We start from the raw sequence: 25533 nt of genomic DNA on the forward strand, positions 1-25533 counted from the left end.
GGACATCATGTTATTAGGCCTGTACCACTCTAACTGTTCAGCATATTAATCTTTAATTGCTGCTGCCTCTACCTGTACCTACTGCACAGGTGCTCCAGGAGCTGAGGGGTAGACTGTCAGAGCTGCCAGAGCTAAGCCAATAGCTTTGGCTTTAGGTACAGATTGTAACAGGAGCTGCTGGTGGGTGATGGCAATAATTAACACAGACTATTATTACACAGCCTAACGGTGCTGTTAAGAACAAAAAACCTTTAGGCCTTCAGCCTCTATGTTATACGTAATATAATATGTAAGACACAATGTTGACAAAAGTATTGAGACACGTTCTCATTCATTGTTTCTTCTGAAATCAAATGAATTACAATATGGTTTATTCTGAATTTGTTGGTGTGACTGTTTATACTGTCCATAGATCTCGTGGCATTGCTGTGAGCATTTGATTGCATTTAGCAACATGATTGTTAGTAAGATCGGGATGTTGGATCTTTACCACCCCATTCCACCTCACCTCATCCACAACTCACCCCAAATCATCTCGAAAGTACTGGATGGAGCACCATCATTCCAGAGAACACAGTTATACTGCTCAACAGCACAATGCTCCAGAGAGTCCTATTCTATTCTATTGGCAATACTTCTCTACAAAGACCAGACAAGTGTGTGTGCATTTGCTCATCTTTATCAGCAGTGGGTTTAACTTAAATTAGCTGAATGCATGCATTAGAAGAGGTGTCCACAAACATTTGGACATGTGTATTTTTCTGTCTCTTAGATTATTGTACAAATATTATAAGATGATATTTCTGGATGTTTGTTTGTGATTAAACAATCAAACGGTCTGTAAATGTCAAATAATAATTTGTATAATCTTATATTATCTTGAACTATTTTGCAATATTATTACAATTTTCACAATAAGAAGTCTATATATTGTCTGTATTAAGATGCATTCACTTACCAATATATCATTTTCTGCGCTCCTTACACACACATACAGAAACACACGTTTCAGCCCTCTAACGTTTTGATGTTTTTGGGGGGTTGCCGTAGATGGGGCAGGCCCTGAGGGTGTTTGGAGGGAGGTGGGGATGTTGTGGGGTAAGGAGCTAGGTGCTAGTGCAAATACAACCGTGCCTAGGGGTCTTAGATTATCTCTTGGGGGTCCGTATGTGACTGTCCGCTACATGTGGAGATGAACCAGCAGTAATGAGGAGCTCTGGGACCCCAAAATGTCTGCGTGTGAGTGTGTGTTTGTGTGCCAGTCTGTTGGATGAATGCAGGCGAAGGATGAGGCTGTTAGGTTGGGAACATGCTCTCAGTTGTTATTATGATTTATTATTATAATAAGCAATCAAATATGCGCTCATATATTAAACAAAGTAATATAACTGTTCATGTTTTGCTTTTATTAGCGGTGTTCCACTACTCTGTAAGTACACTATATGCCCAAATGTTTGTGGACACCCCTTCTAATAAATGCATTCAGCTACTTTATGTTGCAGACATTGCGGACACAAATGTGTGAATAAATACACAGTTTGTCTAGTCCCTGTACAGAAGTATTGCCAATAGAATAAGATTCTTTGGAGCAGATGAACGTGTTGTGGATGAGGTGGGGTGGTGATCAACATCCTGGCCTCAGCAATGCTCTTATTAATGAATGTAATCAAATCATCACAGCTATTCTTTAGAATCTAGTATTTTATGGACTGTAGAGACAGTTACTCCAACAAAAGCAGGAGGAACTCTTTTTTTAACCCTTTTGCAGATGTGTTTTCATTGTTCAAAAATAAATCAGATCAAATCAAATCGTGGTGAAATCTGAAATTTCATGATTTACTGAATTGTTTGTTCTTGAAGGAGTGACTGAAGTACACTGATTGGTTGTGAGATCAGAGGTCTTACACCTGTATTGTTCATAATCTCTGAAAATGAACAGCACATGACATTAATCGATTCAGTGCCTTTAGTGGCCGCTGCCTGATGCAGTTGGCTTGCCTCAGGGACACACCGCAGATGAGCTCCACTCTGAGATCAGTGTAAGGAAAGCGGACGGGGTGATGCAATGGACTGCAGCTGTGTTTGTGTCAGCATCACAGCATGCCATTCCAGCCAGGCTGAGGAGTGAAAGGACCATGCCACTGCCTCATTTAGTGCCTGACTGCACCTTATTGAAATCGATTTACAGACTGCTGAGCCAGCGGAGGGAGAGAGAGGCAGAGAGACAGACAGACAGAAAAACAGACACATTTAAAGATTTTTTTGGGATAGATTGGGATAAATTACAGAGATAAGGGCATCTACTTATTGTCATTACATCATAAAATGTGGGCCTTATTCTGCAAAAGGTTACAATCTCTTCTCTGTGTTTAATTTCCCTGTTTAAAGTAGCATAATGTGAGAATTGGTATTTTTTTGCTACTCGGCTCCCCCTACAGGTGAGGAGTGTAATTAACTTGTACACCACTGCTGTGAGTACAAAGTATGAGCTCCCCTTCGTGGTACACATGCATTTGTTGACAAGCTGAAGGGAAGTGATGTGAACGAAGCATGTGTGCTGACATGATATAGTAATATTACAGGATTTTACACATGCAGCGATAAACAGCCGATCCACACATTTTTTGCACATTTTTGTGTGCAAGATTTCAATGAGATTCGCAACGGCAGGCAGATTTTATATGTATGACTTCCAGATGAATAACTTTCGCTTACCAACCGTTGCGGGGAGTTGAACGTGGAGTAAACTTTGACATGTGAGTTTGCGTCCCCAACCAATAGCGCTGCAGCTCTGTCTCTGTACTGTCTCTGCTCTGTCTGAGCCAACACTAAGGAAGTACTGATTGTTGCCATTTTCAAAACAGGACATATTATATTTAATTTTTTTGCAATTTACAAAATACAACAAAAGCAAGTGGCAGCATGGTACAGTCAGTCGGTAAGTGTGAAGAAGTGTTATGCAGCTCCACCAAAGTTACATTGTGCAGTTGCAGCATTCTGGACCCAGAGATGCTATTCTCCCTATTACAAATCAGTGGAGCATCAACATTTTTTTAAAGCTGTTGTGTTAAAGTAACTTAATATTGATTTAAAAGTTTATTTAAATTGAAAAATGTATTCGACAGCATGAAGTCAAAACAGTACTTAACCCCTTAACACTCCAAGGCTTATTACACACAAAAATCTATTATTCAGTAATCACAGGAACTTCTGTACAAATGGGTGGGGCTATTTTTTGGTAATAGAAGTTTGTAATAATAATTTCAGCGTGCTGGCAGGTCTTTGGCTTTTTAAGGGGTTAAGAAAATCTTCTAAGAAATATGACACATATAAAGGTACTGTAAACCTTTACTGAGAAAAGTACAATTCAGTACAATTTTTTAATTAAAATGACAATTCACACAACATTTAATCTGGGGTTCATATCCTGGAAATATTTTGTTATACAGTTATTATAAGTCTTATATTATGGTTATATTGAGGTAAAGTTTATTGTTTATCAAGTAAAAGCCACAAATATATTTTAATTACAATAGTTTATTACTCTCACCATTTGCTGTCGATCACCCAAGAGTGTTTCTTGTTTAGAACAGGAGACACTAGGCTAATGTTGCTGTCAAAGTACTAGTTCTAGACTATCACCAATCCCATCTCTGTAATAAAAATATATTTATTAAATAATTAAAAAAAATAGTGTGCACACATCAGATATCAAACTTGTTTTGGCTGATTGGCTGGATCTGGATTAGGTGATAAATTATGTTCATTTGATTTTTCAACAAACAATTCCTTTATTTTAAATTCCAGTAAATAAATTTAATTCTTATTCATGCTTTCCAGGCTCTCGCAAGGACTTCCAGAAGACATCTGACAGTTCTCGTTCTGTGCTGTCCTCTCCAAAGCGGCTGGCTGTAGTGACACCCAAACCCCAGTCACCAGGTGAGAATCTTTTCAACATTAATAGTCAATTAACATCACCTCGTAACCTCCCCTCACACCATTTATCCTGTACTCAGCAACTGCCTTCACAGATTCAGAATTCATTTTAAATTTTCAGCCTTGGATAAACAGACAGATAGAAAGAGAAAGAGAGAGAGAGAGAGAGGCTGAGGAGCTTTATAGTCATTCCATCCACACAGTTTAGCCACACAGGGGTTCAAGTCAGCTGTCAAGTCGATCTAAAAAGGTCTCTGTATTCTACCCACAGTTTTTTTGTGTCTGAACCAACACCCTTCCCCCATTTCTAGACTGACAAGGCAGTGTTAATTAACAATGCCTTTTACGAAATGTGAGTTACGTAACATTGTTTTAGCCTTTTAATAATGTAACTATTCTGCTTGTCTTAAAGAGATAAATAATTAAACCACTCACTGTATAACACTGTATAACTTCTGACATCCCAAAGTAAGCTGTGTTCATCCACCTGTGTTCATATACCTCTCTCTCCCTCCCTCTCAGAGGGGCCTTTCGTCTAAGAGCAAATATAAGCTCCTGTCACAACATTGTCACTACTGAGCTGTGCGAAAACCAGCCCTTCCATTAGACCTGCATTATTACCACAGACAGTCTAAACCCTCCCTTTCCTCTGTTGTCATAGAGATGACTCCATGACTGCACTCAGAGGATATACGGTTATACACTTAGATGTACTGCATATATGTGTGAGCACACACATGCACACATCTGTAGGTGCACTGGAGATGAAATGCATGAGCTCCTGGCAGCCCTTGGCTTTAAGTCACTGTGATTTATTCTCCTTGCTGTAATCTGTGTTAGTTTAATATAGAAGCATGTTTATCGATCAGTGTGACACTAATGGATTTATGAAATTGGCAGTCATTGCTGGTTATAGCTGTTAAGCGGATGAAGGCTGGTGTTGAGACATAGCTGTACAGTGAGCAGTGACTGGCCACTGGCCAGCAAGCAACCACACAAGTGTGGGTTAGAATGTTAAGACCTGTACAGTTCTGTGGACTTTCACAGCCAACCGACCTGTCAATGCTTAGCCCAGGGGCACTGCCAAGGATTTTTGGCTCCATGAAGAGATATTACACTGGGCCCCACTACTCTAACAAGTCTGCCAAAAGACTCAATTAATACATGTTTAAGGCCCCCCCCCCCCCCCCCCAATCTGGTATCCATGGGAGATAAGCCCTTGTGTTGTAGTTACAGGCCATAATCTTTAGCAATGTAAGTTCTTTAAATTGTTCTCCAAACATACATTTAAATCCTACCATTTTCAGATGCAGGCTGTTGGTGTGTGCACCCGATACTGCTCAAGGGCCTGTACAATTTAATCACATTAAGGCTGATCTGTACTTTTGTATTGATGCAAAGAAGGGAATCATGGGTAAACATAGCTTTCAGACGCCTTAATGTGTGCACCTGCAAAAATCTATGCATTACGAGAAGCCATGGAAATGTGTGTTGATAGCTTCAAGGACAGAGGGACCACACAGTACAGAAAATGTTCACAGTATATGCAATTGTGAGGCCAGTCCCCCATGTATGTGGATATTTTTACAAATGTTTGTTCTGTCTCCGGCAGCATTTTTGCAAATCTTTCTGTCCACTTGTGAACGAATGCAAATACGATCCATAAACGCTTATTTGAGAATGCCAGACCAGCAGGGGGTGCTAACGCCTCACAAAGTTTTATGTCAAGTTCAGAAAAGAAGCAGTGTAATACCCAAAACAGACCTAAATACAGTGCAAAGGTGAAGCACATTTTCTTACAACAAAAGTTTTGTTTGAAACTGTTGTTCAAACCATGGGTTTCTGTAACTCAATGTCACACACACAGATTGAAAACCCCAGGGAACTGTGAAAAAAATCTACCACAGCAAGAAGCAGTGCTGCTTCTTCTGAATCACTGAACCATTGATAAATCAGCATTTACTGAGGCAGGTATTTGCCCAGTGCTGACTACCTGCTCAAAACCGTAAGACCCAACACTATACGAGGGCACAGTTCCATGAGGCGCTCTCAGTGACGTATGCCGTGGCATTTAGGATCAGTTGGGTGCTGACATGCATGTTTACTTGTCGCTATAGGGGTGTACATATTCTCTGTTGGAACATGACCTGGCTGCCTTTTGCTGTGACACACAGAAGGGTAACTTCAACATCTGCCATGTCCCTGGCTGCTTCACTAATGAGCCTTTTCTCCAGAACAATCTCTAAGTGGCCTATTTGCTGCTCATCTTTTACAAACAAATTTGCAAGCGTGCCTAATTCTGAGTACCTTGAGTTAACATGCCCCATTATGAATGATTAGCTGCTGTTGTGTGCCATTAGCATGCACAGATATGTCTGGCCTCCAAGGTTCATTTTTGCAGTGATTGAAGCAATGGATCATCCTGTCATCTAATCCCACTCAGTGAAGATAATGTGTTAATCTGAACTCATCAGGTGCTCTGAGACAAACTCACTTTTTAATAGTCTTGTACATTATGGTTAGAATGTATCTAGAATGTTGGTGTGGGTTTATGTACCTAGGGCGTTGTATTTTTTTGTTTCAGAGCCATTTTCCTCTGCTTGTTCAGCGTCTAGAATTGAACAAGCTATTTTTCTGTGCCTTTTATAAATGTAAATAAGCTCTGTTCCTATAGAAAGTTCTCCCTTTATTTAGCTTTGTAAAAAGTGAAAAAAACAATCAAAGCTAAAATGTGCAGTAACAACACACCTCATTACATCAGTGTGAATGGACTGGCTAAACCACTGCATGCTGAATGGACGGCCTTGTGTCAAATGTGTTGATTGTTGTAATGTCACGATGGATTCAAAACAAGCTGTTTTTGAAACTTTAACAACAGCACACTAAAATGTTAACATGAATTAAAATGACTCAACCATTTAAGACATATTAACAATGGGCTTCTCTTACTCTGCAGTCCTACAGAGGCAGAGGGCAGCGGCAGCTGCGGCAGCACGTGTCCCCAGGGGACCAGGCGTGCCCATTTTGGCACGCAGCGAATCCCCAGGCTTGGAGAAGAGGAAAGAAGAGGCACAGAGGAAGGAGAAGGAGCGAGAAGAGCAGGAGAGGAGAGAGGAGGAGGTGCTGAGGCTACAGGCTTACTGTGAGGAACAGGCCGGGCAGCTGGAGGCTCTCCGGGCTGAACTGAGGAGGAGTACACTGGGCCTGGACGCCTTCGCCATCTGCACCCAGCACTTCTGCCTGAAGGTACTCAATAGACAGTCAGAATGTGCTTCTCTCAACCAGCTATACTAGAGCACCAGCTATTTAACATATCCTTGGCATAACACATACCTTACCAGCTATTCATATCATGAATCCATATCCATGTTCTGAATAAAAATACATAATAAAACCAAAACTATAACTAGATTCTTCACGATAGGGGTTACATGTGCCTTTATATGCAGTGTCCTTGAGAGTCTTACATTTACATTTATGGCATTTAGCAGATGCTCTTATCCAGAGCAACTTACAAGGTTACTTGTATTACAGAGGGGGGCCAACCTAGTGTTAGGAGTCTTGCCCAAGGACTCCTATTTGTGTAGCGCAGCATAGTCACCCAGACCAGGAATCAAACCCCAGTTTCCCACGTGGTGTACTAGCTCACTGGCAGGTAGTGGTTTTATCTGTTGCACCACACCAACCACCAAATGTCTTGAAGCTGAACCTTTCACATAGCAGTAAATTCTGCTCTCTCTAAGTCTTAAGGCACCTAAATCTTAAGTCTAGTCTGAATAAGTCCCTCCCCCTGAACTAACTCATACCTCAACTTACACCAGTGGCCACTTGCAGCACACTGGGAGGAGATGACAGTGAAAAGTCGACTTTTGGAAAGCCCTTGTCCTCGGCTTGCCGCAGTTCGCTATTTAGCAAGGATCACCTGATAAACTTCACTTTAGCTAATAAAAGTAATTTTTACTGCCCTTAAGGTGTTGAGGCTCACCCCTGAGGGAAACGTTTAGGCCAAGTGGATGAGGGCTTACCAGAGGGGGAGGGATTAGGTGGAGTGGTCATCGTCTAACATCCTGACCTCACTAACGCTTTTGACACTAAATGTAATCAAATCCTCACAGCAATACTCCAAAATCTAGTTGAAAAGTTTCCCTGGACATTAGAGATACATAGCGAATAACTAAATAGCGAACTGCGGCAAGCCGAGGACAAGGGCTTTCCAAAAGTCAACTTTTCACTGTCATCTCCTCCCAGTGTGCTGCAAGTGGCCACTGGTGTAAGTTGAGGTATGAGTTAGTTCCATAGTTTCAGGTGGGAAGTCAAAGTTGCCAAGGGCAAAATAGAAACAGGCATCCAGGATTTCTTATTATGTTCAGCCTAATTATTCTCTTTTTAATTTATTTATTTAAGTAATTTTATTTGATAAAAAAAGCCTAAACAATATTTAAGACGTAATACAGATAACTTTACGTTTTGCTTGAAATTAGTAAAAAAAAAACTGCCACTGGAAAAAGGCACTCGATACAGCAACAAATGTCAAGAAATAATTTAAACAACCCTATTCCTACCACAATCTAGAGGTATATGTGGTTGGTGTGGCGCAACAGATAACACCACTACCTGCCAGTGAGCTAACACACCATGTGGGAGATGGGGGTTCAATTCCCGGTCTGGGTGGCTATGCTGCGCTACACCAATAAGAGTCCTTGGGCAAGACTCCTAACACTACGTTGGCCCACCTTTGTAATACGAGAACCTTGTAAGTCGCTCTGGATAAGAGCGTCAGCTAAATACCATAAATGTAAATGTATAAGATATGTGAACTAGATTTAACATGAGTTTACTTACTAGGATTTAATGATTAGGTCTGAGTAAGTAGGGCTGGTTGATACATTGGTAGAGGCATGGGGGCAGGGATGGGGGCTGTTGGGCCTGGCACCAGGCAGGGGCATCTGATTTATTTATGAACAGCATATTAAAGGCTTGCCTGCATTGATTAAATGACAGCCAAATGAGAAGTGAAATGTAAACACTCTGAATTTCCTGAAGGTTTTGTAGAAGATATTGTAGGTATCAGTAAATAATGTTGCGAGAACAAAAGTAGCCTATTTCACTTTGAATTAAGCCCACAGGATCATTTCCAGCATTTATGACACACATCTCTTTTTGTAAAACATTGGACAGCATCGTCTGTTGCCTTTCTTTGTGTTTAGGAAAGTCGCCGTTTCTGTTTTTTTCTTTAGTAAGCTAAGACATCACGCTCCATTGGCACTCCTTACAATTCAGCAAGTACCCTATATGGGTAAAAGTATTGGGACACCTGCTCTTTCATTGTTTTTTTCCAAAGTCAAGAGAATTAAAAAAGAGTGTATCCTGTTTTTGTTATCTCTAATGTCCAGGGAAACTTTTCAACTAGATTTTGGAGTATTGCTGTGAGGATTTGATTACATTTAGTGTCAAAAGCGTTAGTGAGGTCAGGATGTTAGACGATGACCACTCCATCTAATCCCCAACTCCCCAAGTAATCCTGAAAGTTTGTCAGGTGTCCCTTGTGATAGTGTCTCTTACAATGCATTAAGCCAGTTGAGCTTCACTCCTTCAGAAGGCTGCCGTCGCCGGTCCACAATGTGTTTAATTCCGAAGAAAGGGGAAGGAGAGGTGAGTGAGAAATTACAAGTATGGTGTGAGGGTGTGAGATTAGAGCCAGTTGCGGGAGTCTCACAGCCAATGCAAGAGCGGCCTGCTAAAATGATCCATAATCTATGCACAGATGATGCTGATTGTAGCTGTTTAGAGCAGCTCCAACACCTTTAGGCTGCTTTGTCAGCAGCCAGAAAAACAGTGACTATGCATTAGAAGCCACTTGATTTGCTTTAAAAACAGCAGTGTTACCATCTCCTCATGAGAGCTGGAACAGAACACCAAGGCTAATGATTTTAATACACTGAAAAAAAGAAAGATAGGCTGCATATTTTTGAAGGCCGTCACAATATATCTGTATGCTGACTGTTCATGCAAGAATGTCATTGCAAATGAAAAATATCTGGGTTCATGCATTTTATTCTTTTTTTGTATTTCAAGGAACAGCTATGATATTTGAGAAAAGGTCAGGTTTCCCTGGGCATTTGTTTTGGGCCGAATTTTTACTACTGAAACTGCACATGGGTAGATGCCTACACCTGCATTTAGAGCCACATTGCACTCTAGTGGTGACAAGAGCAAGTGTAGTTTAAAAGATTTATTCCATCTATAGCAATAAACCGTTCCGTTGATTAAATGTAAATGAGTGAACAGTCATTCTCCTCAGGTTCTAAATAGACCAACATATACAGCCTAAAAATCTGTATCTATAATGGTACAGACACTCCTGCTGGGGTGGTAGATCTTCTTGTTGCACTGATTTCAAAAACTGATTTCAGGCTTTTTATTACATTTCTGATTAAATTAAAACAAATCATGGATAAATGGGTACTATTGGGCACTGTCCCCAATTTTGACAGTGTAGCAGACATGTCTGCTGAAACATAAACGGTATCAAATTCGTAAGAAGCTTCACTTAATGAACATTCTTCACATTCACACATTTTCATGACAAACATGGTTCTTTATAGAGCCAAGGTGGTTCAAATGGAATCCCTTAAAGATCCATTTGAAACACCTTTATTTTGTAAAGTGTAGATTTCAGAAAATCCCTACAATTATGATCTTGTTCTTTAAATTCTTCTATTTTGTACATCACAGATGTTTGTTGTACACTTATTCTCTGATCTCTGTCCCAGAAACCAGTCAATGGAATCTTAATTTGTGAGTTTTATTTGAGTCTATAGAGTTTTAATCCATTAGTTGAGTATGAGTTTTAGATGGAAATAAGTCGTTAAGAGCCATAGATCTTTTTACAATTAGAGATATTTAATTCTAAGAACATGCCTGAGACTGGCGGGGGTTGAGTGATTGTGTATTCAAAGAGTCTCATCACTATATATGTCTGTCTTTCTTTAGGGTTGTGCTGCTGCCAGTGGTCTTGGCAATATTGCATGCAATGAAGAGTGGGAGAAAGGTCCCCCACTAACAAAAAATCCAATAACTTAAAGGCCTTTAGCTGCTGCAAAAAGAGTATGCAGGCAGTGATTTCTGTAAAATGGGGTGTTACTAAGTCTCAAAGTTTTGCACAGGCCCCTTTGGTGTTGTCCTCTTTAGGCATGCATATGCAAAGATGACGTCTAGAGACAAAGACTAATCTGTTGGCGGCTGTGTAGTTTATCTGGAAAACCCTGTTTGCCCTGTTGCTGCAGATGCATTCGAATGCATCTTATTCAAATCCAGTAAAATGTGCTTTATTCTTACTTATTCTTGCTTTATTCTTACAGCATGAGTTTGTGGGACAGTTGTAAAACCTTAGGCCTCCCCTGTCTATTAGTATAGAGTTGAAAGCATTTGAAACAATGCAATTTTTACTCGAAAGGAGTGCCTCGGCCACTTTCTCGCCACCTTATCTACCAATCAGTTTCTACTTTTCTCTCTCAATCTCTCGTCTACACCTCATTTAGCCACTCAGTAATAGAGACACATAGTGGTGAACACAGCTGGTATAGGTGCAGAATGGGACAGTGCAGCTCATGTTGTCATTGCACACGCTGTGAGGACATTTCCACGGTAAAAATCAACTGAACGCTGGGGTGGGATGATATTCTGTATGAGGCGTTGAACGCTCTGTTTGTATGTGTGTGTTTCAGAGTGAAAATGCTGAGCACAAAGAGAAAGACTTGTCTCTGGAGCTCAGCCGGATTCGAGAGGAAGTGGGTGAGTTCTGTTTGTGTCTATTTTCTATAGAAAATTGCTGTGATGGTATTTGGAACCAGGTGAGCCAATGTTTACAATGGTCAGTTAATTTAGTATCAACATAATAGGTGAACCTACACGTGTATTTGAGTGTTTATATGTATGGCTGATAATGCTAACTGGCTTTTAAAGACATTAAATGTTTAAAGGACAGCTGGTTTCTATCATCACCACATTAAACAAATTTGATAATGGTTGAATTATGAATAATGCAGAAATTTTGGGGAAAAAATGTTCAGTGATTACAATATACAGTTGTGATTGGAAAAGGCATAAATGTCATTGGGCTTTCAGTGATTTCTTTGAACTATCCCAGACAACATGTTCATGTGGGGCACACATGAGTGGAACGTGGGCTAGGTGGGTTCCAGGTGGACATGGGCTCTGAGTGGGTTTGTACACACTTTGTTAGTGGGACGCAGTTGGGCTTCCCAAATGTGCTCCATTGGCACAGCCCACCAAAATCTCATATGGGATCTAGTCTAGGCTCTATGTGCAGTGCACAACCCAGATGTACAAGCCATGTGTCATGTTTAACTCCTCCTGGTCCCATCACTGACCCTGGTTGGCATCCATATGTGGGGCCAACGTGGAACACAAGGACAAAACGTTCTGATTTCCAGTTTGCCTACCCATACAGCCCCCACATGGACATGTTAGCAGGGATTTGATGAATGAATCTGTAAATTCAATAAAGATACATTTATCTTTACAATTTGGTTCACACATTTGAATGCTGGGGGTCTTAAATCAACACAGGCACAGCATTTTACATTGAAACATTTTTTTGGTAAGCATTAACAAGCTTCTGGCAGAATTATGGTTGGATATTTTACCACTTTTCTTGGCATTCAGTTAAATCTGATGGTTTCCTGCCACAGACTTTTAGGCTCAGTCCAATTATCCAAAAGTTTAACGTGATTGATGTATGAAACGAGCAGGTATAAATAGGGTCTGTGTTTTCCATTTCTGGGTGGGAGCTTTTACTAAATGCCCTAAATAGACAATGAATGAGTTCTGACTTTCTGCTGTCTGCACCCCCTGGTGGTCAGACTGCACAGCTGCACGCTGGAAACAACTGCAGCAGGAGAAGGCTGAGCTGGAGCAGAGGTTTGAAAAGAAGCTGAAGGAGCTTCAGAAGCAACAGGAGTATGAACTCGCAGCTCTGGAGGAAGAGCTCAAGACCCGCCATGCCTTCGACACAGACCACCTGAGAGCCGAGCACCAGTCACAGGTGGAAGAACTGCGAACCCAGCAACAGGAACAGGTGTGTGTGTGTTGGTGCATATCTGTGATGTGCATGCATACCATGTTCTGAAAAGTACTTACCCCTTCCTGATTTTCTCTATTATTGTTTGTTGCAGTGGATGATTTTAGAACTGTAAATAAAATGTAATGTTCAAGAAAGAAACTCTTATACTAAACACAAACACTAATATATATATATTTATATATATTTATATATATATATATATTTATATATAAATATATATATATATATATATATATATATATATATATATATATATATATATATATATATATAATATGATTAATAACTAAATTCAGCTGAGAACTTTCAGTCACAATATTTCTAATCCACCATAATTCACCATGAGAACCACTGTGTACAAATTGAGAATCATTTACCAAAAAGGGCACATCAGCAAATCATCCAGGAAGTCATAGACAGATGATGAGAACATCCAAAGAACTGCAGGTCTTCATAGCCTTAGCAAAAGTCAGTGTACTTGGCTCCACAGTGAAAAGGGAAGGCAACAGTACCATTTCTGAAGCAAGGCAGAGAACACCTGATATCACCTGATATTAGGCTAGTTCCTTTAAATCTGGCCTAAATCTAATACTGCATTGAAAAGGAGAAACATCATACCAACCTTTAAAACATGATGGTGGTATTAGAGTAGGGAGTATGGGAATGTTCTAGTAGGTTCAGGACACTTACTTTGCTGTTACTGGAGGAATCATACATTCTGTTCTGTATCCACATTCTTAAGCAGACTGTCTATTTGTCTGGCTGTGAGCTGAAGCTGAAATCGAATCAGGTTATGCGGCAAGACAATAATCCGCATCATAAAGGCAAATTCACATCTGAACGTCTAAAAAGAAACAAAACGAATGTTTTTGAGTGAACTAGTCGACATCTTGACTTGAAGCCAGTGGAGATGTGCCAGCAAGACCTCAAACTAGCATCTCGGTCACTAAGCTCTAAAGATTGTTTGCCTTTTACATAATATTGTGAAGTTGCTCAAGCCTATTTTTGACCTACTCAAGACTAAAATCATGCAGTTAAAGCTCAAGACTGACATACTTCAGCAAAGAAGTTTATCTGGTGAGCTGTAGCAACTACAGATGCATTGGCCTTCGAACCCCAAAGCTTTTGCTAAATAAACACATTACGTAATCAGCTCGGTTTCTGTGTGCAGATTGAAGAGTTAACAGCTCAACACGAGTCTGCTTTGGTTGACCTGAGGACAATGCACAACATCACAATGGCAACCTTGCAAGAGGAACATGCCAGAACCATGAGAGGTATATGTTTGGACTTTGGTTTTACTCCCTAGATGGTGTCATCACTACTAATCTAAGTACTAATCGCTTGCTTGTGTTGCATCTTTGCCCTAGACCTGAGAAAAGCCCATGAGCAGCAGAAAGCTACGTTAGAGGACGACTTTGAGAAGCATAGACTCTCTCTTCAGGTAGGATAAATGCAAAGGCATGCATTTTTTACTTAAATCTCCGTTTTCTTTATGGCATTACCATTAAGTGTGTGTTTCAGGATCAGGTGGACACCCTGACATTTCAGAACCGAGCCCTGAGAGACAAAGCCAAGCGCTTTGAGGAGGCACTGAGGAGGAGCACAGATGAGCAGATTGTGGTACATGACCTTTTATACACACATACACACCAGTCAGTTGTGTCAATTGACTTGCGTTAACATTGTGGTTTGTAACATGTTCGGATGCATGTGCTGTGCAGGACGCTCTAGCCCCATACCAGCACATTGAGCAGGACCTGAAGAGCCTCAAGGAGGTTCTGGAGATGAAGAACCAGCAGATTCATGACCAGGAGAGGAAAATATGCCAGCTTGAGAGAGTGGTAAGCTCTAAATGAAAGTGTGAGGATACACTATGTGTGCAAAAGTATTGGGACACCTGCTCTTTCATTTGATACCAGGGAAATTAGGGGTATAAAAAAAGATTAAAAAAAAGAAAGAGTAACTGTCTCTACTCTCCAGGGAAGGCTTTCTACTAGATTATGGAGCATTGCTGTGAGGATTTGATTGCATTCACTGACAAGCACATTAGTAAGGTCAGGATGTTGGATGATCACCAGCCCACCTCATCCCTCATCCCAAAATATTATTGGAGGGAGCACCAACATTTCAATAGAGTACTTCTCTATAGAGAATAGACAAGCTATGAGTCTGCAACTGTACATCTGTGGCAGTGGGTGTAACTTAAAGTAGCTGAATGCATTAATTAGAAGGGGTGTCCACAAACATATATTTGGACATATAGTGTATGCGCATGAAATTGCTTTATATTGTTTTAATACATTTTGTTTTCTGTACTGAATGTGCAGTATGATGGTATTGAGGTTAAGGGTTGGGTCTGAGGACAAAAAGTATTGGAGGGTTACTTCTAGATTATACTTCCCAGTATATAAGTTAAGTTAATGCTACACTGAAATTTACAATACTTTTGGATCATACAGTATTTTTTTCTGTCAGATTTTAATTGTTCTATTCATATATTAGGCTTCAGTCCCTTTACCTTTACTTTAATTTACACTTAACAGTTAAGAATATTTTTAACTCTCCCTGTAAAGTGACTATGTTGCAGATATTTCTGCAGATACCACAATAGTATTTGAGTCCCGTGTTCTCCCAGCAGATGTCACAGAAAGTGTAAACTATCTGTGCTTTTTAAGCAGAGGAGGTGTGTAAAGTGTATAAGAATTTAATGGGCAGCCCTGTGGTCACCTGATTTTTTGAGCAGGCTCAAAAGAATGTGTACCTGGAGGAGAAGGTGCAGGTGCTGCAGCAGCAGAATGAAGATCTAAAGGCTCGCATCGACCGCAACCTCGCCTTGTCCAGGTAGCCTTCACTGCATAACTGTCAAACACTAAAATCATCATCATAACCTTTCAGTATTCATCAATATTTCCTATCAGTATGTCAATATTTTAGTATGCATTTTGTTGTTAATTCTACAGGTAGAAATGAGCAAAATGCAGTGTATTAAAAGGGGTATTAAAAAGAGTGTATCCTGCTATTGTTGGGGTATCTATCTCTACTATCCAGAGAGGACTTTCTGCTAGATTTTGCATTGTGAGAATTTGATTGCATTCAGGAACAAGAGCATTAGTGCTGTCAGGATGTCGGATGATCACCATCCCACCTTATCCCCAACTCCCCAACTCATCCCAAAAGTATTGGATGGAGCAGCAACCATCATTTTAGAGAACACAGTTTTACTGTTCCACAGCTCAATGCTTGGGGGCTTTATACCCCTCTAGCCCACGACTAGAATTAGGCATTAGGCATGGTGCCAATAAGTTCATCTTCATCTGCTCCAGAGAGTCCTATTCTATTGACAATGCTACTCTTCAGGGGCTAGACAAGCTGTGTATGCATTTGCACATCTGTGTCAGCTTATTATTATATTTTAATGTGTAAAGCAACCACACCAAAGCAAAGCAATTTTTTCAGATGAATGGCTGGACAGTTTGTATTAACCCTCACAAACCTTACTTTAAAGAGACCTAATTTTCATATTTCATGTTCACATTGTATGAATCTATTGTTAACCCCTCTTTATTCCCTAGAATGAAACAGGCTGTTATTTTACTCTTCCTTTTAGACTGTTGTATGGTATATGTAAACAGTCTCTGTTCTGTTTGGCTGTCCTGTATTGTGCCTCATTCATAAACAGTTTATGTAAATGAGCAGGGCTAAATTGATGTAGGCTGAATAGGAAAATGTAAGTAAATGTGCTTGTTTTGGTGATCTAGGCCATTTACTTACGGTTCATTTTGCCTTTACAACTATATCATAATATAATGTTTAATATATAATCGTACCTGCATGGTCAGTCGAAGCCATTAAAGTTTAACACATTTGAGTTTCTTATTGGTTATTTTACAAAAAAGACTGTTTCACTGAACCTTTTCTAACTTAGATAAGCTTACCTCTGTGAAATAAAAGCAATAGATCACTACCTCACTGAGGGTATAGATAATGTGTTTGCACCTTCATGAGCTAAAAGGGTGTTAGGGTTTCAAACCAGAATGTTGTAGAGAGGAAAGTGCACTTTGATTGGAAGGGGTCATTTAACTGACTTTCATGATGTGTACAGTCTAGATCGGAAGTATGAGCAGGATTCTGCTGGTGTAGATTTTCATCAGATTGTTTTAAAAAGTGTGATGTGATTGCTCTAACAGGCAGCTGTCTGAAGAGAATGCCAACCTGCAAGAACACGTGGAGAAAGAGTCCAATGAGAAGAAGCGCTTAAGCCGGAATAACGAGGAGCTGCTATGGCGTCTGCAGACCAGCCCTCACCTTTCACCCTCCTCCTCTCCCAGCCACAGGGCGTTCTTCCCCGGACCAGACATCCCACCTTACCCTTACTCCCCCGGCCCTGGTACCCCTACTCACTCCTACTCCCCTGGACCTTGCACCCCTACACACAGAGTGGTCTCTCCCGTATCTGGGACCCCCACACATAGAGGCTCACCAGCAGCACGGTGCTCTCCTGCACGTGTCCCAAATGCCAACACCCTACCCAGATAAGCTCTACAACATAAAGCAAACTGCTCCGCTCCACTTTCTCTTCCCTGTTTTCCCTCTGTCCTCTGTTCCATTCTTTCTAGACAGCTGTACGTTTTCAGTGTTCTAGAAAATGTGATTTTGGTGGTGGGGGGTGGGGGGTACAAAGTTTAAAGAGTTGAATTTGGAAATTAAATTCCCCAGCCGATACCCATGAATGCCAGATATCAGTAGATCTGAAATGATATTGGGATGTGAACAGTTAGACATTTAAATGGTTAACTGGAAAATGGGATGGTTGCAGAAAAACTGTGTAAATTCAGTGCTAACAGACAGAGGGCTATCCCAAATGTCCAATGTCTCAGTCACTTCAGAACAACATACCTTGTACTTTATACTGCATACTGTATCAGTATATCATCGCTGAAACCTTGTCTCTCCATTTTTGCCCATTTTCACTTTTTGACATAATGTGACTCTCACAGTTGTTCTTCAGATTTGTATTTGATGAATCGACCAATAGAAATGTTCCAAAACTGGATGAAATCTTTGGAATACAATTTTGTTTACACTGACTTCCATTGAAAATTAAGAAAGTTTTTTGCATGTCCTGTAAAGTTGCTGTTTTGTCAAAGAGTGACGATGTGCAGTAACCTTCCAGTAGCTATTCAGAGTAGTACAGTATAGTGTCTAAGATGTAACACTTTTCATACAGGTTCACATGAGCACAAGGGGTTTACGTCCATAGCTACATCCTCCTGATATGGCTGTGTTGCCTTGTGAAATGCAGGATATCATCATTAGAGTTGTGGCTGCACACTGGAGTATTAGTACGTCGTCCTCGTATATTTATCGTGCTGTAGACGTTCATATTGGTCATATATTACATACCACTATGCCTGGGCACAGTCAGTACATGAGTAGAGCCATAAACTGCTTTTTTTTATTTTAGGTTGCACAGGTACCCATTTATGAAGTGGGAGGCTAATGATTTAGAGGTAAAATGCAGACTTGGCACATCCCTATAAAGAAATTAAACCACTGACTGTATTGATACACTATATGCCCAAATGTTTGTAGACACCCCTTCAAATGAATGCATTCAGCTCTTTTAAGTTGCATCCATTGCTGACACAAATGTGCAAATGCACACACACACAGCTTGTCTAGTCTCTGTAGAGAGGTAATGCCAACAGAGTAGGATTCTGGGCAGATAACCATTGACCTATTGGCTCTGTGTTCTTTTAAATGATAGTGCTCCATTCAATACTGTTGGGATGATTTGGGAGGTTGAAGATGAGGTGGAGTGGGGTGGTGATCGTCCAACATCCTGACCCCATTAACGCTCTTCTCGCTGAATGCAATCCAAATCTTTACAGCAATGCTCCAAAATCTAGTAGAAAGCATTCCCTGGATCGCAGGCACAGTTATTCCAACAAATGAAGGATAAACTCTTTTTAGTACCCTTGATTTTGGAAGAAACAATGAATGAGCAGGTGTCTCGATACATTTGTCCATATAGTGTATGTCAGAATGATGCACTGAATTTACTTGATTTAAATAATTTATCATTTCTACATAGTAAACATTTATTACATCAGTGTGGGTTTTGTCCAAAAATGTCTTATTGATGTGGAAATGATGTAAACTTCTTTTATTGAGGCAGAGGACAGAGGGTCCAGACAGAGGGCCCATACAGAACACAATAGGAAAAGCCTTATACCTATAGCTGCCCCACACTCTCCCAACAGTCTTACCAGGCCACGCACCAGCAATTAATCAAGCTTAATCAATCATTCATTCAGCATTTCAGAGCAGGAGCAGTCTCTACTTGTTAATAATAGCCACTATATAGCCACTATATATGGATTCAGAAGCTATGCTTTTATTATTTTATTGAGACTTTTATGAATAATTCTGAGACAGTGTTGGTGTCCTCCAGCTTTGGCATGCCTTAAGACCTGGTTGTGAATTTGTTTCTTGCACAGTGACTTGGCATTCATTCTGAGAGAGGCTTCAAATGTGGGCAGAAATGAGTTAGTACGTGGGAATGTTTTGTGACTCGGAGATGAAGGAGGAGAACCAAATGTTCCATTTGCTTTAGTAGAAATCAAGACTGTCAAAGAAAATCATAATAGCATCACATTTTACTTGTATTTCATCAGGTTACACTTATGGCACTGATGTTAATTATATTTAAGGATAAAATTCTCAACATTGATCATGTGTATCCAGGTAACTGCTCTGCCAAAGTCTCTGACACTCTGCCCAAGCCAAAGTTACAATCAGAGAACTAGATTTAGTCACCTAGAAGGTTAATGGTAAGATAAGTAAACCTAGGTAGTAAATGGATGTTATAGGACAGTTCAGCAATGTTTTTAAAAGGTTCCAGGAAGGTTAGCATGTTATTGGAAAGTTCCTTACACAACATTTAGAGTTAGACAAACTAACAGTAAACTAAAACTAAAAATACAATAAATAAAGTGTAATAAAATAAAATCATTGCTAAATCAACTCACATAAACACACTAATAAATAAAATGAAATGAAATTTTCATAAAACATTTTCCAAATTTAAGAATTGGTGCATTTATTTAAACACAGAATTAAGTATTTTCACTAATTTACACTAATAATTACAATTTTAAAGATGACTAAATGATGATTACTTTTTTAAATGTGAAAAGCTTATGTTTCACTTTGAAAAACATGACAAATTACATGTTCTAGCATGTAAAAATGATAAAGTTCAAAACTTTCCCAAAACGTTATACTAGACAAAAAAATCTAGCTGGGATGTCCACAGACGTAATGTAAACATATTCCTAAAAAATCTAGAGATGTAAAAGTGCCGGAACCCTAAACGAGTAATTGATGTATGTCCTGTATATAGCCTTACTCATTAGCTAAGTTAGCTATTAGCTAAGTTGACTTACCAGCTTTGTTGAACACGGCGTAGATCGGCTGGTCTTAGTCTAGTGTGGGCTGGTTGACCAGAATGGCAGTATTCAAAGCACAACATGGGCTGGTTAGTGCTGCTGACCGCTTTGGCAAAATTAAGTTAAGCAAGTCCACTGGGAACAGTTACTTCAGTAATGCATCCTCTCTATTCTGTATATCTATTAAATGTACCCTGCCTTTAAGGTAAACAAGAGCCCTGATTGTGGCTTTACTTTGCTGTCTGGAAATGTCAGTTTTTACAAATGAGCCCAACAAATGGCGGACCATGCTCAGTTGGCATCTGTAACTTCAAACTACACAATACTTGTTGTTACCTGTTGTTTTTTTTGTTTTTTTGTTTTTCGTTTTGGGGGGTGTTTTGTTTAGGTTTTTTTTTTGGGGGGGGGAGTGTTTTGTTGAGGGGTTTTTTTTGGGGAGGGGGTTGTTTAGGGGTTTTTTTTTTGGGGGGGGGGGGAGGGAATGCTGCATCTGCTCTGGTCTTCCAGTCTAGTCTGTAACGGCCGCCGCTCAGGGTCCTGTCCCTCAGGTTGCCATGCACACTTGCTTCAGCATCTACTACACTTAATAAGCAGACTTTTGGTTCACACACACACACACCAAACAGAAAACTGGGAGGGGTAAAGTATGTAAAGATACCGACTACAGGAATTGTGGTTGTATATGTTGTTATCATCATTTTTACTAGTAATATTTGTACGGTATTGTAATGGGAATTTTTTGCTATGTGCATGTGTTGTAAAAGTCTTCCAGTCTTTTTATTTATTTTTTTGGTGAAATTTGGGATTGTGTTGAATGTAGATAGTAGTAGGATTATGGGTGTGAAATCGTCCATATCCGTGCTAAGAAGACAAGACTGGGAATGAACCACACCTCAATAGTGAGCCAATATTACCTTTTTACAAATGTGCTACTGTTTTACCAATGAGACTAATGTTGACTAATGGAAGTTGTTTCTATTGTAGTTCTAGTAACCCTTAGTATTACCTCTGTAGAGCGTAGCATTATTTAGAGAAACTAGAAAGGAATGTAGCCTAACTATATCTTACAATGGTGTTGTACTTTTAACGTTCAGGGATTTTTGTTTTTTTTTTGTTAGTCAGATTTTTTTCTATAATAAAAAGGCATGTTTTTTTTCATCATTAGATTTAAAGATACAATCAGTAGGTTTTTTAGAGCTGACATTAAGACTGATTGAAGTTTTTTTATAGCAATAAAATAGGTCTCCCCTCAGAAATTGGTGATAAACATAAATACTCATTCATTTGCACCAGAGTTAACCAACTCAAGATTTGCCATAATGAGAAAAATGTTCCTAAAGCTTACTGACGGTACGTTTACAACAGACCAAGTTTTTTATCATAATCGTGTTATGTTTGACAGAGCACTAGCTGTCAGGAATTGTTCTCCACTCCCTCATTTTTGGATCGTTCAGAGCACTTTTTGAAATTGGACGTTTTATTTTGTATAGTAGAAGTAGTGGTCCAGAATGCTGTTACCTGTTTCAAAGGTAACCCACTTTCAGATACAAATTTTGATACTGCTGTCCAATAAATTTGTCCGATGTTTACTGGTATGTTTTTCTACAATATCAATGTTTTGATGGTGCTTTCACAGGGTATTGTACGAAAAGGTACACAACTACCCGCATATTATCACTCGAGACCAGCTAACAAGTCTAAAGTGCTGTTTTCCGTCAGTTCTCTTAACCACAGCATACAGTATGTACGTTCTACGGACATCTTTGTTTATCGACAAGGGCACTCTTGTAGGAATGAGAATGTTTTTTGAGAATGTTGGATTTTTATTATTAGGTTTTTTTTGGTTGTTGTAAAAGCCTTTATTTTTTTAGATTATATGGAGATATTTTTGATTGTGTTCGTTCTGATTTCAGTTGCAAACACTGCACGCTGTACAGTTGCTTGATGTTTAATATGGTACGACATCCTTTATAATGTTCTGTCGGTTTCATACAAAGAGTTTCTGTTGTTGAAATTCTTTTAAAAGAAGACTAGTGTAACGTCATACAACCTCTGTTTTTGCTACCGTGACCCACATTAAACATGCATAACAGCACCTATTCGTTGCATAGGTTCCTTCATCAGTATCTTAATTTAGACACAGATATAGATTTTATGTATGGAGACACAAAATTTCCCCATTTTTTACAAACAGTGTATGATACAAAATACAATTCATGCAAAAAAATACAGTTCCACCTGACACATATTTAAATATTTGGATTAATGTGCCTTGGTTTAAAATACAGTAGCAAAAATGGAGGAGATTGTTAACAGTGATGTTACAGCAGTCATTTGGAAGCTTCAATGATCAGGATAAATACTGTAGATTACTCAGAAAATTTCATTTGTTAGACGTGTTCTTCTAATTGTTCATTTGTCAGTCTGTCCAGAACCTCAGCAACCTCTCTGAACCAGCAAACCAGGATGTTTTTTTTTAGAATCCTTTCAATGTCAGTGTAGAATTGGAAATCTCAATCCACTCCAGAATTAGCCATGACCATTCTGGGAGCAATTTTAAAGAAATCCTGGTATTTATCGAGCCAAGGTGTAATATAAACGGATTACAAAATATAAAATATTACAAAAATATAAGTAAATAAATACCCAAAACATTTCCACTTCTCAAAACATCCTGGTTTGTTCTTTTAACACTCAGAAAATACTGAATATACTAAAAGTACTACAGGACTACTTATACATAATTATGTGGTCAAAAAGTGAATGCTTACTGTTTTGTACCTTTTATGAATACAATTTCCATATTTTATATGAGCTCCCATTTCTAGGAAAGAGTTGATCTTTCAGAATTATTCTATCTATGAGGGGTTCTAACCCTACATGAATTAGACTCAGTGTTAGTAAATCAGGGACTGAGGTTGAGTCTGTGTCCTGTAGGCATCTCTACAGGTGAACATCTGAATGTCAACAAAACAGGCCATATGTTCGGTTGGTGGAACCACTGAAAAATGCAATACATTAAATTTACTTATTCAATTTACTTTAAATAAGTACATCGGTTTTAAATGAATTATATATATGGAAATTCATAAATATCATAAATTCATAAATGTCATGAAAAAAGGACTGAATGTAAAGAGTAGTTGGTATTTTCAATTGGTGTTGAAAAAATAAAATCTCAAAAATGTGGGTGGTTAAGATATCACAGTGATGATATGATATATCAGCATAATTTTAGGCACTTTTGGCACTACATACATTTGGCAATAATTGTGTTGTTGTGATAGATTTGAATCATGCACAGATGATAAATGAATGTAAAGTAAAGTCAATGGATTTCCTTTTTCAGTGTGCAGCCCCTCTGTTTCCATCAACCCAGTCTGCTGAACTGTTTTCCTGCCGTTCTCTGTTTCTCCTCCTGTGACTGGCGTTATACAGTCGAATGTGTACATAGTATTTATTGTGTCACAGAAATCAGCAGTGCATGTTGTCTGGCCAGATCTCTCTCTCTCTCTCTTGTGTGTGTGTGTTTTTTAATTTTTCATCTTTTCTTTGTGATGGTCCACACAGTACCTGTAACTGTAGCATAGTTACTATTAATCCTAAGGAATGGAAAGTTATTTATATCTGAAACAATTTGTATGCACTTTGGGAGGGTGGATATTAAAATATTTAAAGACATTGAAATCTGAAGTTGGACTTTGTTTCTCTTTGAGCAAATTCACTAATCAACCATAACAATAAAACCACCTGCCTAGTATCAGTCCAGCTCTCTGGACAGGTCACATCAATGATTTTTGTAAAAACAAATAATAAATAAATAAATACATAAATAAAAAAACATTGCTCTGGTATACACTGAGTTGCATCTGAAATATTTATCTCAGCAGGTTTCAGAATGACTGAACTGAGCTGAGATTTTAACTAGGTGTAAATATAAAGCTAAGAATATTATTATTTTTTATTATTGTTATTTTTGATTAACATAAAACCAACAGGATTTCAAATGAAATATGATTCTTAGATCTACATATATATACACTTAAAATTTGCTGAGGATATATCCCACACTAAGAAAATGTTTCAGTGCTTTTTGTTTGGATTTTGCTTATTAAATGTTATCCCTATTTATCTGCCAATTAACCCACCCATTCATAGCTCCCCCTAGCACTAGCAATGCCCACTGGGCCTGGGCTCCCAAGCAGGTGCCTGCCTGCTTGGTGGCAAGCTGTGCCTCTGATTGGAGGAGGCATGTGCTAGTTATTATGGGCAAGTCACTCGCACCAACTATGAGACATCTGTGCCGGCCAACAAAGAATTTAGAGTAATGAGGGGAAAGAGCACCATCTACTCAATCGGAGAGAGTATGACCAATTGTGCTCTGTCAGACTCCAGCCGATGATAGCAAGGCAGCTTGGCTTAGGATCAATAGGATCAAATGAACTCTCAATAGACACTTTTTTGCACACAGAGCCGACTTTTTGCAAATGTTTAATGCAGTTCAGCAATTTAGCAGGGGGAGAAACTCAATTTTTAAGATTTAGAATGTTATGGAGCAAACCAAGATTCATTTAAGCAGTAGAACATGAGAGGGAGTGTGTTCTTGCACTCGGGGAGTGTGATTTGGTTTTCAGGCACAAGCTGAAGGCGAGTGCTGTTGATGTTTCATTGCTTTTGTACAACAGTTTTACTAAATAAATGTTTTAAAACTGTCAGTTCCTTCCACCAAAAAGTAGCTCCACAACAAATGAGTTATCGCTATGCAAGGTTTGGTAAGATACCTGTGCTGCTGCACAGTGGAACAGTGAACCACCACTCCAGAGTCTGCTTAAGCTTCCTGAAGGTCATGCAGTCAAACATGAGTTTTGATTTGCCTTTCACAGCAGTTGAAATGAACATTTGCTTGGTCTTCGTGACCTCAGCTCGACCTTCACAGTAACAGAAAATGTGAACGGGGTGCCCAAACGTTTGTAAGCCACTGAATTTCTGTGGAAAAGCTTTGATTGATATCAACATGGTTTTGGATAAGCCCAAAGT

General features: G+C 39.3%; 1 protein-coding gene across 2 annotated transcripts in view; it reads left to right on the forward strand.

Moving 5' to 3' along the window:
• The window catches only part of mtus2a (microtubule associated tumor suppressor candidate 2a), a 91185-nt gene extending 70307 nt beyond the window's left edge, over positions 1-20878 (forward strand). Inside the window, exons 6-15 of one of the 2 annotated variants that reach the window (XM_072658133.1) lie at positions 3841-3939; positions 6893-7182; positions 11664-11730; positions 12822-13036; positions 14214-14319; positions 14413-14486; positions 14567-14665; positions 14767-14886; positions 15786-15886; positions 17233-20878. In XM_072658133.1, the coding sequence (XP_072514234.1) occupies positions 3841-3939; positions 6893-7182; positions 11664-11730; positions 12822-13036; positions 14214-14319; positions 14413-14486; positions 14567-14665; positions 14767-14886; positions 15786-15886; positions 17233-17581 (1520 nt within the window). In that variant the 3' untranslated portion in view covers positions 17582-20878. The remainder of the gene's footprint in view (positions 1-3840; positions 3940-6892; positions 7183-11663; positions 11731-12821; positions 13037-14213; positions 14320-14412; positions 14487-14566; positions 14666-14766; positions 14887-15785; positions 15887-17232) is intronic. The other variant, XM_072658134.1, reaches the window with a different exon arrangement.
• Positions 20879-25533: the final 4655 nt, after the last annotated feature.

The sequence above is a fragment of the Salminus brasiliensis genome, chromosome 16 (genome assembly GCF_030463535.1).
Source record: "Salminus brasiliensis chromosome 16, fSalBra1.hap2, whole genome shotgun sequence".
Classification (NCBI taxonomy): domain Eukaryota; kingdom Metazoa; phylum Chordata; class Actinopteri; order Characiformes; family Bryconidae; genus Salminus; species Salminus brasiliensis.